We start from the raw sequence: 12,241 nt of genomic DNA, 5'->3' as shown, positions 1-12,241 counted from the left end.
CCGAAGAAAAATTCGGTGGGCACTCTTTGAACGTACCAAGCGCGAGGCAACGAGGCAGATCAGCGGACCAACCATGACTCCGTGCCTGGAACAAGGTCTCGGATCTCGGGGGCGACGGAATGGCAGTGGGAGGCTGAGATGCCAATTAGAAGGCGAGAAGACGCCTACTTTGCCCTATTCCGTTTAGCCAGCTCTCAATGGTGCCTCGAACCCTCGCGCCCATTGGGCCCCGTAAGCCCTAAAATACCGCCTAATGGCCCCTAAGGTCTCTAAGCTTTTGGTTGTCGCGCACAACTTCTTGACAACGTGACTACGCGATTCTCCCTCCGCGGCCCCTTCAGCTCCTCCCAAAGTGTCGCAAACAACCGCCGCCGCCGCCATCAAACACAAGGAGGCGCCAGAATACACATTCGCCCCGTAAATCACCCCAAATAGCTGTAGACTATTCTATGTTGCCATCGTCAGATCACACTTTTCCACTATTTACTCTCATCATCACTTCAACCACTGAAACCCTGTCTGCATAACATTACCCAGTCTCACATAACCTGCAAACGCAATTAACTGATTGCCGTGTTACTTTCTCGGACCGTGTTCTGTTTCACAACTTCCAACATGCGTCTCCTCGCCACCGTGGTTGCAGCTCTCTGCGCAACTGTCGTGTCTGCCCAGGCAAACAATGCCATCGCCATCCCAGCAGGCCAGTCCACCTTGGATGTCACTGCCGGGAAGCCTCTAACCATTCACTGGACCAATCCTTCAAGCGACACCGTCACGATCAAGCTGCAGCAGGATCCCATCACCCCTCAATCGGGCGTTGTTCTGGCTGGTAAGCATTTTGCCTGCGCTCGATCGACACACACCAAGCAGATATACTGACAGACCTTTGCGCAGCCAATGTTCCTGCGTCTGACGAAGAAGCGACCGTTCAAATCCCCCCGGCCAACGATGTTAACTCCCACGTATACACAATCGAGATTATCGATGATACCGACTCCACCAACATAAACTTCTCCCCAAACTTTGGCATCAAAGGTGCCACGGGAACTCAGACCGGAGTTGCGTCCACCGCTTCTTCCACCGGTAGCGCTAGCGCGAGCGCTGCATCCAGCAGTGCCTCCAACTCCACGGCTACTGACTCGACCTCGTCGTCAGCCGCCTCGTCGTCAGCAGCGGCTACATCATCCTCCGCCGCCGCCGCTACAACCAGCGGCGCCAGCAGCAGCAGCGCTTCAGCTTCTGCGAGTGCAACATCCTCCCAGTCCGGTTCATCGAGCGCTTCGTCTTCTTCTGCTGCTGCAACCGAGACCACCTCTGTCCCAAACAGCAACGACAATGCTGCCGGCAGCTTGAAGGTTCAGGGAGGCCTCCTCGCAATGGCTGTTGGCCTGCTTGCAGTGTTGTAAATGCTCGAAAGAACACCCCAGGACAACCCGTCACACTCTCAGGAGAGCGCCCCTGGTGTCATGGGGGATGATGCGGTTGCAGTTATCATATTCCGGCGTCCATTCTCTGTACATTTGCACTCTCTTCTACCTGGCCGAAGTTCTTTCGCAGCTCGGTAACGGCTTGTGTATATAGCATCTTGTTATCCTTGTCACATTCTTCTTCTCTTGTACACCTTTCCGACCCGGACAAAAGGAAGACTTCGGTACGGCTTGGGAGGGTTGGATGGACAATCTGTATAGGTAGCGTGTGAGCCTAAGTCGAATTCGAAAACTGGTACTCCAAATCGGTCCGAGAGATCGCTCTAAAATGTCAGTGCTAGCTCTGTGGTCAGCATCAACATACGAGCCGTGCAAGCAATGCTTTGCATGGATCTCGATTCTACGCTGGTGTTCAAGTCACCTGGTATCAATAGCAGATATCGCCTTGCACATTGACGTTTCTCACCACTTTGGCCCAACATGGTGCCGAAATGATATGGTGCAGAGGTCGGGATGGAAGTTGCTCTTCATCAAGTAGCCCGCCCACGCTACACGTCGAAGGACCAAAAGGTGACTTGTGGGACGAACAGTAGTAGTCCATGGGCAAGGAACAAGTCGGGAAAGGAGACCGAAAAGTCGAATCCCACAAAGAATGGAATGTGTGCAGTAGCCAGGACGACAACGGCAAAGCGAACTGCCAGTGGAAGTCGACAACACTGTTTGTGCCTTCCCCTTGCTTCAAGTTGCATCGTGTGCCTGGATAAGGACCCTTTTTACCTGCCAGTGCAGTGTGCCAGAGTTCCACTGTCCACGCAAGCACACTCGCAATCACAACGGCGCAGTGGACCAAATCAACATCATTGCCATCTTCTATACGGTGTTTATTGAACTTGGTGCAGCTGAAACCTCGATAACGGGAATAGAGTGTCGACAATTGGGAAGTTTCGAGACCAGGTGCATGAAGGACGTTCGGGTGCGTACATATAGATACATATGGACCTTAGATAGATAGGCAGCTGCGGAGGTACCACATTTGTCACTTCCTACCATATATATACCCGCACTGTGCCTATCTACATGTTCGTGTCCTGTTTTCACATGCCAACATCACATCAAATCCATTCAATTGTGGCCCCCCTCTCCTGTCTGATCTTCCTACCTTATCACTGCAGTGATAAACCCATGCAGTGCAGTGTACAATACCCGAGAGGCAAGTTACGTGGACAATAACCTTGAAGGACGGGAAGAGGCGCCGACGGCCGGTTGAAACTTCCCCGAACAAAACCGGCCCAGAGATCCGACCTTCCTTCGGACTGACTGACGATATCAACGCATCGAATCGAGCATCGCCGATGGGTTTAGTGGTGACAGGATTGCGCAAGCAGAAGGCAACGGCAACGACAACGGCAAGAAAGACACACATGCGCCACGCATCTCGCGACTCGCAACACGCAACACGATAGCATTGAACATGCCATGCAGTGCAGTCAATTAATGCGACATGCATATTGCAGGTTGCAGTATGCAATATGCAGTATGCAGTACTACTATTATGCAGATGTCACACAGGAGTTAACCCTGCTGCTACCTGTCCGCCACGCATTCGCACGCCATTCATTCCCATCCTGCATTAGGGAAATGGATGCCTGCAAGCTGATAATGAACAGCGCATTGTGGCATTTGAAACCCTTCGTTGCAAGGCCCACTGCCGGTGCGTTTATTTTCGAGATCCCCCAACGCTTTTCGTATGAAGAAGGTACAGGCAACTGACTGGTTGTGGGACGACAATCCGTGATCGGCAATCCAGCCAGTCCAGTCCGGCCCATCTATTCAGTATCCCGGCAGGTCGACGGATGGCTTTGCCGTATCCATCATCATCCTTGTAAACACGCATGACTCGGTGAAAAGCCCATACCTCAATGCTTGTCCACGTCAGGCAGGCTTACAGAATCTACCAAGCAGGGGACTGCTGATAAGGAACAGTTCCCGACCGGACAACGTACCTGAAGCCCATCCCTGAGGAATCGAAGATTGGAGAATTACCTACCAGGTACCATATGCTGGAGTCATATGGGACCGTAAGGTACTGTACCCAAATCCGCGAACCACTGTTCAATAATGCCTGAACAGTTGAACGACAAGCATCCGAAATTCAGCCGGTCCAGAAGTATAGGTGAGTACGTACTCCGTCTTCATCTGTGTCAAAGGTACCGAGGATACTCCGTCCGCCTTAGCAGGAGTTGTAGATAGTGCTACACTTCCAGTCACAGTTGCAGTGCTTACCATGACACCGTAGTATCTACACTGAGAACCGTTTGTCTTTTCTTCTCACCCTCCTTTCCCTATATCATCTGAGTAGTAGAACAGCCATCGTCGTCATCACGCATCAATCAATCACATTAATAATAAGCGGTGTTAGTACTCTGTCAGAATCAAACTTTGGTTGGCCCCTGTAGATCTGATCCCGAGCATTCGTTTATTCTTATCAAGAGAAATCAGGAGTGTGCTCTACCACTGCAGTGTTTCTAGGTGCCTTACTAAGTACTGTACCCAGGTACCTAAGGTCCTACTAACTAAGGTACCCGGTACCTAGATGCCAAGGTACATCCTACGTACATCTAGGTACCGAACTACTAGTAGAAAATACCTAGTACTAGCACGCCACCCCGCAAAGTAAAAAAACTGGGAACTTGGGGGGCCTCCTCAACCCCTCGTTTTTACCCACTGCACTGCAGACCAGTAACGATCAACCCAACCTGTCATCATCATCCATTGCCACATAACCCCTTGAACCTGACTCCCTGAAGATCATCGATGATCGAAGGGAATAAAGGAACTAGGCACAATGCCAAACGAAGGGAGCTTGATATGACGATGAGATCGTTGACCGATAGATTGACGGAAACCTTAGGTGGGTAGGTAGGTATGCTTATTCACCTCAGGCTGAGCCTGTCCTACATACCTAGGTACTGGTACATTGATAACAGGGAAAAGCGGAGAGAGTTCTCGCTTGTCAGTTTGTATTATTGGCATGACTTCATTCTCTGAGTGTTGGCTCTTGTCCCGTAGGGGTATTATCGTTGTGTAAGGAGAAACATACAAAGTGTGAAGTAACAACCACATTGTTGTGTAGAATGAGTCCAGCTGGCAAAAGATCCGCAGAGTCTGCAGTGAGGCCCTGCACCAACCTGGTAGTACCTGATGCAATCAATGCAAAACACCGGTCATTATCGGAGGCCTGGCTGGCTGGCTGGCTGGCTGGCTGGCTGGACTGTTTCTTTGTCTTCTTTGTTCCGTCGTCTCCCTCTGCTGCATGCTCGGCTCGGGCTCACGATAATTGATCGGGAACTGGATTGAAGAAATGTTCCGTGCAATGTTTTCGATATTCGCCGCCTTGCTCTTCCTTTTGGCTAGCTCTGGGCCGAGAGAATTCCGCCCCCGCCCTGAACAGTCCGGATGGACAACCTCGTTCCACCTGAGTCATTTGGCTCGTCTATACCCATAACCATACCGAGTGGTCTATATGTGCACCCAAGACATTGTCCTCTTTCGAATCGGACCGATCAACAGCTCCAATGTGTCCTTTCGCATATACAGAACAGTCCATATTCAACTTGATCGTCGTCCATCCTCCAGTGGACATGGCGGTCGAGAATTGGGGTTCCTGTGGTCCACATCTCTCGCCAGAACTTCATGTTGTAAAATGTCGTAGCCAAGTAGAGCCAGGATTTGCTCGTGAGACTCTCCAAATGTGCCGTGAGCATAATCTCATAAGCACAAAGGCCTAAAGTCCCAAACCCAAACAAACAACCGCGCTATGCTGTAGAAAATGTCGCAGTTTTCCGCCTCATCGATCATTATGTTCCATTCGATTCAGTTTCGATTCCAACCCACGTTCCATATCACGTGGGCTATATCCTTGAATGTGTTGACGGCATAGGCGGCTTGACCAAATAACGTCTTGTTCATGGCCACTTCTTCTTCGTTGTCATCATACGGCATAAACATGCCCGACTCGGTTCGCCTCAGGTGCGGGTGCGAGTCACTATCTTCACTATCATCGTCGTAAGGAGACCGTCCGGCGCCTAATCTGCTCGATGGCTGCCATGGTTCGTCCACCACTTCGGGGTCGTCATCGATCAAGAAGTTCTGGTGCGGCCTCGAGGGTCTCAAAGTCTCTTGGGACGCTGAAGGAGACAGTTTCCGTGAATTGGGCCAGGTGAAACTTGAGGCATTGGGCACCTCCGGAGGCTCGGGGGTGTCAGTTCTGTATTTGAGTGTTGTAGACGGTAATGGCACAATCGTTTTCGATTCGTTGCTGAAACTGCCGCGAGGCGTAGTTCGGTCGTTACCATTGGCCGTTCGGTGCGAGGGCGCCATCATCAGTCCACCGTCGTCATCTTCGTCGTCCTCGAAGCTCGACTCGTCTTCTTCCTCCGGCTTATCGTCATCTTCCGAATCAATGGCCTGTACTTGGCGAACTTCCTCGTCGAACAGAACATGTTTGCACTCTGAGGGTGTGGGAACGTCGCCGAAAGCAAACGATGCACGTGGGCCAATAAACCCAGGCATGTCATGCTCAGCAGGAGTATTGGCCACCGAGCTGCTGTTGTACCGGGGCAAGACGAATTCCGAATTGCCACGTCTCAATATCGGGCGGCCCAGAACAGCAGGACTGGATTGTTGCACCCGGATGATGTCGCCGGCTCGTTGCAGCAGCGAGTGTTGTGACCGCGATCTCTCCAAAATAACGGCCGAGGCCGACTTCTTCTTGAGAATCGGTTTCTTGCAGATAAACGAGGAGGAGTGAGAGAGGCGGCTTGGGAGAGGGGATGTGTTCTCTACTGACTGACCGATGTTTTTGTTGGTTTGTAATGGCCCATACAGCCATGTCACATCGCAGTCCTTCAGCCAATTGAGCGTCTCCGGTGACACGGTCTTGAGCTGGTTTTTGGTCTTCGTCCATGATCGCCATGAAGCATTTTCCAGCCGAGTACCGTTAGTTAGACCACCGCGTCGGTGAGTAACGTAGCTCCAAGACAACCAGATATCTTCCTCCTTCCATTCATGAGACAGATAATCAACATGTCTGGTAGGTTCTGGTTCTATGGCTTGATCATCCTGGGTTTTCTTCTCTGAAAGAGAGGGGTCTTCGACCACAGGGCCCGGTATCGAAGTGGCCGTGTCTTCATGTCCCATTGATGTATTGCCAGCTTGGCCTGGTTTGCTTGAGAGCCCCGAGCTCTCGAAGGCGGGAAATGCCATGTCCCCATCCTCATCAATGCTATCCCTGTGGTCCAAGGATAAGCTACTGGCCGGTGTTGAGGCATAGGAATCCCTCCTCGACGAATTTGAGTGCGTCAGCCGCGGAGACGAAGGGGCGGTGGAGGGTGACGAGTCTGGGAATGACTCTGCATAACTGTGAGAGGAGTAGGAAGCGTGTCTGTCGTGAGGTTGACCGAACGACAATGAATCGTTCAGAGCAGACAAGTCCTGATATGAGGGTGAATCGATCGGGCTCGAGGAGAAGTGAGAGGCTCCAGGCAGAGGAGCGTGTAGAATGGTCGTCATGAGGACGACCTCATGAGCTGTTTAACCCCTTGCTGTCTCTGTCGAGCAGGTGTTTCCAACGCGAGGAGGAGGCGAAGACGACGTGCAAGGGTTCGTGGAGGGCTCTCTCGACAACAAAGGCGACAGAGATATAACGATCAACGTCTCTGGACCGATCGTGTATTTGCCTCCAGAGGGGTGTGTCTTTTCCTCAAGTCTATAGATGTTGAGGCATTATTCGGTTATGCAGCTCGGTATAGGTAGGCGTACGGCGGTTGAAAGCTCGACTGGCAATGGCGTGGAGGGTGGGTGGTATACTAAGCGGCAACGTTCGAAGATCGAGGGTTCCCAATGAGCTGCAATACTATGGAACAAAGGATCAGAGAGGATAGAAGACCGAGAGCCGTGGATCGCAGGTAACGGGAGCAGGGTGAGGGAGGCGGGATTGCAAAGGTGCAAATGGTGCCGCGTAGGAAGGATTTGTGGGAGGAGGAGTGGAGTATTCGGCCGCAGGTTTGTACGCAGTACTAGTGCGGCAGAGGCAAGATACCTGGTCGGCACGGTCATCGAGGTTCCAGTGCTGCGATGGGGGTGGAGTTTTGGAGGAGGAGGAGCAGTAAGAAGGTGTGGAGTCAGCCCGGGCGAGGCACGAGAGTTCAAAGAACGCGAAAATCTGGACGAGGGGAGCCCTGCCATGGCATACAATCGACAATGCGAAGATCAGCCACTGGCAACATACGGCAAACTTGAACAGGGAACCCTGCAGACTGCGTTCGCACCACAGTAGCACACATACAACTGCCTACTCTGGCTAAAGAACCGTATTCTCCCGCCACGCAAACAAGTCCTTTGTACTTAGATACTAGTAGTAGTTGACGGGTCGCCGGTATCTCAGCTCTCAAAGAGCGGGTAGAAGGAAAAGAGAGCCGTTTCTCAATTGACGATGCATTGGCAGCTTGGACGGCTAGGGAAGATCTAGACCCGCCAGACTGAATGAATCAAACTGAACCATATCGCTAGACAGGACGGGTGGCTCCCTTGCGATTTTCTGGTCTTTCCCGTTCCCGTTCACCGTCTACTCGCGTACTACATAAGGTAAGTTCAGGACATGCTTTCCCACCGGCTGCGAAGATGGCATTTTTAGTTGATTTAGGTGCATTCCTCCAATAAAGTAAATGGCCAAGTCGGGGATAGCACCCTGCGCCGGGGGAATCGTGGGCGGCAACAAATCTGACTTGGCGGCGTGGGGAGGAGCGAGGAACCCTGGACAACTGACAGCAGACATAAATCAAGAGACAAATCACCGCACGTTGTGATCCCACACCAGCATCTTCGCTGGACTGGGCGAGCCGAGACCCCCTGCTAGTACTAATGATGGTAGGCGAAAAGGAAGATCAAGGCGACAGTCGACTCGATAACAAGATTGGAGACATCTACAGGCGTGTTCGACCAGAAAGACTGGAGATGATAACGATAATATCAGCGAGCGTCTGTCCGAGCGCAACCAGGTTCCAGTTCATCCCCTTGAGGTACCTATGGAGGGCTACTAAGCTACGTATGTACCTAGTAGATCGATGCTCATTCAAGGGGTTGGCGCTCCACCATCAAAACTTGGAACCAGGATTTTTTGGTTTGCGTCACACATTTCTAGGAGGGGCATCTCCTATACAACAGCCTATGAGATAGCACGTTGCAGCTAACACAATCTCCCCCGATGGCGCCTTCGATAGGCGTCTTCTTGACAGTCAGCGACGGATTGCGGGGGAGAAAGCAACGGTACCGTGGGAAGCCATCGGCTTATATGGTATTTTATCAAATCCGCTGTCCAGCACGATCCAAGGCAGATACTAATCAATAAGGCACGTAGGTAGACATGCTTGCATTGCATTCCATGATAGAGTTTGGCCTGGTATCGTTCAGCTGGGCCGCCATCACTACATCCTGTATCTCAAATCTCAAGTACCTATAAGCCAGCCATACGAACTGCGACTGCGACTGCCCCCCGAGCTGATGCTTGACTCTACAACAACCCTGTTCAGCATGCAACACACCTGCAACCTTTGTTCGTCGCAAAAGAATTCTTCGAACCCCTCGTTACCATGCGACTCGTATTCCTACCACCATCCCACGCGAGCCCACGCACCCTGGTTGCTCACCTTCTATCCGACGGGCTGCTCGTTCGCATACAAGCAAGCCCCAAACCTGTCCCTCTTGGCCTACCGTTGGTCTGATTACCCTCTCGTGAACCCCCTGACACCGCCGAACTCGAGCCCAATGATGGACGCAATAAGCTGATCTGACCAGCGAAGTAAGTACATCCTACGTACCATGAGCAGGGTCCTTCAGCGAGGTTGACAATCCTGTCCATGACTTACCTCAGGCACGTTACAGTTCCCTTCAGCCTAAGCTGCCCATGCAAAGGGTGCAGAAGCCACAGTTAACCTTGAAATGCCCACCGCCACTCCACCCGGAAACTCCCTCACGGTCCCCAGTCCTCCTCCTCTCCTCCTCGCTCTATCACCACATATCCCTTAATGTGCTTACTTCACTGTTTGCACTCGGTGAAACATTTCTGCCACTTACTATTCTGTACTACCGCGTGGCTTTTGCACGGTATCAACATCGGCGCCGCCCCGCTTGTGCAGGGAAGATCGACAGCTCAAACTGTGATACTGTTGGTGCTCTTCGATATCGCCCAAGTCTTTTCCCAGACTGTTACCACTGCCACCTGCAGGGACTCTGCTTGGTTCTGCCTCCATGCTGAACCGATGCATACTAAGAGTACATCTCTTCGCCTCTGAGAACAACTCTGTCACGACAGCGAGCGCATATTTCGCAATTACTTGGAGCAGGCGTAGGGTATCCCCTTGTTCCCCCTTCCCACAGTCCTATGCTACTAGCGGGCCTCGCCTTCTGACAACGTGCTCAATCTATGGTCTCATCGACCGTTACAGCCGCCGCTGTTCGACGCTACCGTTGTTATTCACCTGGAAGGAAGCCTGCCACATCCTCGCAAAAGGCGTTTCTGCAGGAAACAATCTTACTATGTATGCAAGTCGGATGCATCATCTCGCGCCCGCACCACGGTGGCTGGATTGAGACAAACTAGCAGTGCCTGTGCGGTCATCTTACGAATTTCATCGACCTTGACCACCGGGTTGATACGGAAAATTGAACTTCGTCTTCCATTTATCCCTGGACCGTGTTACTATTCCGCGATCTAGACCTTGTACCCAAAACCATGGCACCCAGCTGCTGCCCCCTCGACCGCCCGGCGGTTTCAAGCCTTCTTTGCCCGAGTTCTAAATTAGAAGCGTCTAGATATGCAACCCAAGCATGTCTCTGGGGGGGCGACACTGTCTTCTTATCATCCTCACCCAAATACCAAGGAAAACGTACTGTTGACACGCTAGGGATATCATCACTAGTGCTCTAGCTCCCGTTCGCATCAACCTCGAGATAAGCTGCCGCCCTCTACGCCTATCATCACAGCATCGCAGACCGCCTTAAGAACGAAGCTTCACCGATTCAAGAGCTGTTATATGGCTATCTAGGTATCTACCCAATGACTCCTCGTCTTCTTCAGGTGTTTTGGAAATGTACCCCGTGCTTTGGCGCAATCTTCCCCAAAGATAATGCTTTCGTCCGCTGGTTCGATTCATGGTAAGCGAAGCTGATATTGGTGGTTCTGCGGCACGCCAACCCTTGATACCTCTTCAGGACCATCCGCAAAGCGGTATAGCCAAAGGTGATCACTTAGCTGCCGCCGCTCCATCACACAAATCTTGGGCAGCGATGCGCTATTGTTACACAGACAGATAACGGTCTTTGCAGCTTTAATCAAATGACGACGCAGCCGAAGGTGGCAACAACGAGGCATGAAGCCGGCACAAATTGCGGCTCCCTTCGATCCTGACCTGTGCTTGTCTCGTCACGTTCGCCGAGGCAAAGATTGGCAATAATGGTTGACGCCATTGCCTCACGGAGGAATCTCTAAAGATAGGTTAGTTGCATGCAGGAAGCCACTGGGCAAGGTCTCGCTCGTCCTGGCTCTGAACTTGATCGGACACAAGGTAAGTCAGAGGACAATCTCATTGCGTACCCGTGCTGGCTAGATCATATTTATGTCAGATACCGGGAGATCCGTCGTTGCTCACGCCATCTTGTCCCAAAGCTACGTCAATTACCAAACACGTACTTGTACCGGAAGTATCAGTGAGAGTAATTCTCGCGTCAGCAATGCAAAGACGTGGCTCTTAAGAAGCTCGGCACGGCTGCCAATGAACCATATGCGAGAAATGAGGAAGGCATACTTCGCCTTGTTCCCCTGTCATTTCCCCGCTCTTTTCTGCCAGTCAAAGATGACTCTACACCTGGACTTTGCGACATAGAGGTTGTCTTTCTGGGATTGTCGACGAAGGCAACTTTCTCCCTACGTACTAGGAAGTATGGGGTTATTCCCGCGTTGAAATTGGCACATGGGATGAAGTGCCAGACTCACCTGATGCGCACATCAACATGGAGTATCCTAGGTGAAGGACCTCTCAACCATGCTTTACTCTCGTGCTTGAGAGAATACATGCAAGCCCAGTGATGGCCAGTATGCATGCTGTCCGGATCTATTGGTTGCTCAGAATGACGACCACACAAGATTCGGGTAGGAAGAGCTATATCTTCATGCCCCCTCTCCCATTCGCCGAAGCACTAATCCGGGGCTTCCCGTGGACCGACCATTGTGCCCTTTCATTTGCGTCTGGACGCTGAGCAACAAGATCCCCTTTGATCTTGAGATCATGGAGGACGCCCTTACCCCCTAAACAGGTCCTTGTTCAAAAAGAAACTGCGCCCACGCACAGAGCGAGAGACAGGGAGAGGGCGACACTTGGTCCGGCCGAGCAAAATCCGTGGTAGGCGCCAGGGTGAGCAGAGAGAGAGGTTAACACCAGATCAGGAGGAGGAGCCATTTGAGACCGGTGAATGAGCTTGCTTGTTACAGGATAAGGTATGTGCTGAGTCAGAAAGAGCAGTGTATCGTAATACATGTGATGCCCATGGTGTCTCTGCACAACTCATCCTCTCATTCGCATCCGCTTGGGTGAGGGGCAACAAGCGTACAGCTTTCAAAGATCAGACCTGCAAACCTGCGAAGCTTATGACTCAGGAGTTCCAGTGAAGTACTTCCAAAACCATTCGACAGTCCGTGAGGTCAATACGTGTCCAAGGGCGTATCTTCGTGGTGCAACGTTCCAGCAGGAGATCAATGG

The 12,241-nt window shown here is 51.8% G+C and overlaps 2 protein-coding genes across 2 annotated transcripts; one reads left to right on the top strand and one right to left on the bottom strand.

Moving 5' to 3' along the window:
* Nucleotides 1-615: 615 nt before the first annotated feature.
* On the top strand, nt 616-1,406 carry A1O1_05374 (uncharacterized protein; the record flags this gene model as incomplete). The annotated part of the gene is made up of 2 exons (XM_007726260.1): nt 616-829; nt 895-1,406. The coding sequence occupies 2 exons, from the start codon at nt 616-618 to the stop codon at nt 1,404-1,406; spliced, it is 726 nt and encodes a 241-aa protein (XP_007724450.1).
* Nucleotides 1,407-5,300: 3,894 nt separating this feature from the next.
* Nucleotides 5,301-6,692, bottom strand: A1O1_05373 (uncharacterized protein; the record flags this gene model as incomplete). The annotated part of the gene is made up of 1 exon (XM_007726259.1): nt 5,301-6,692. The coding sequence occupies one exon, from the start codon at nt 6,690-6,692 to the stop codon at nt 5,301-5,303; it is 1,392 nt and encodes a 463-aa protein (XP_007724449.1).
* Between the last annotated feature and the right edge of the window lie 5,549 nt (nt 6,693-12,241).

This window comes from Capronia coronata, assembly GCF_000585585.1.
Source record: "Capronia coronata CBS 617.96 chromosome Unknown acBCG-supercont1.4, whole genome shotgun sequence".
NCBI lineage: Eukaryota > Fungi > Ascomycota > Eurotiomycetes > Chaetothyriales > Herpotrichiellaceae > Capronia > Capronia coronata.
Note: the sequence above shows the minus strand (reverse complement) of the source record. Positions and strands in the feature narration are given on the sequence as shown.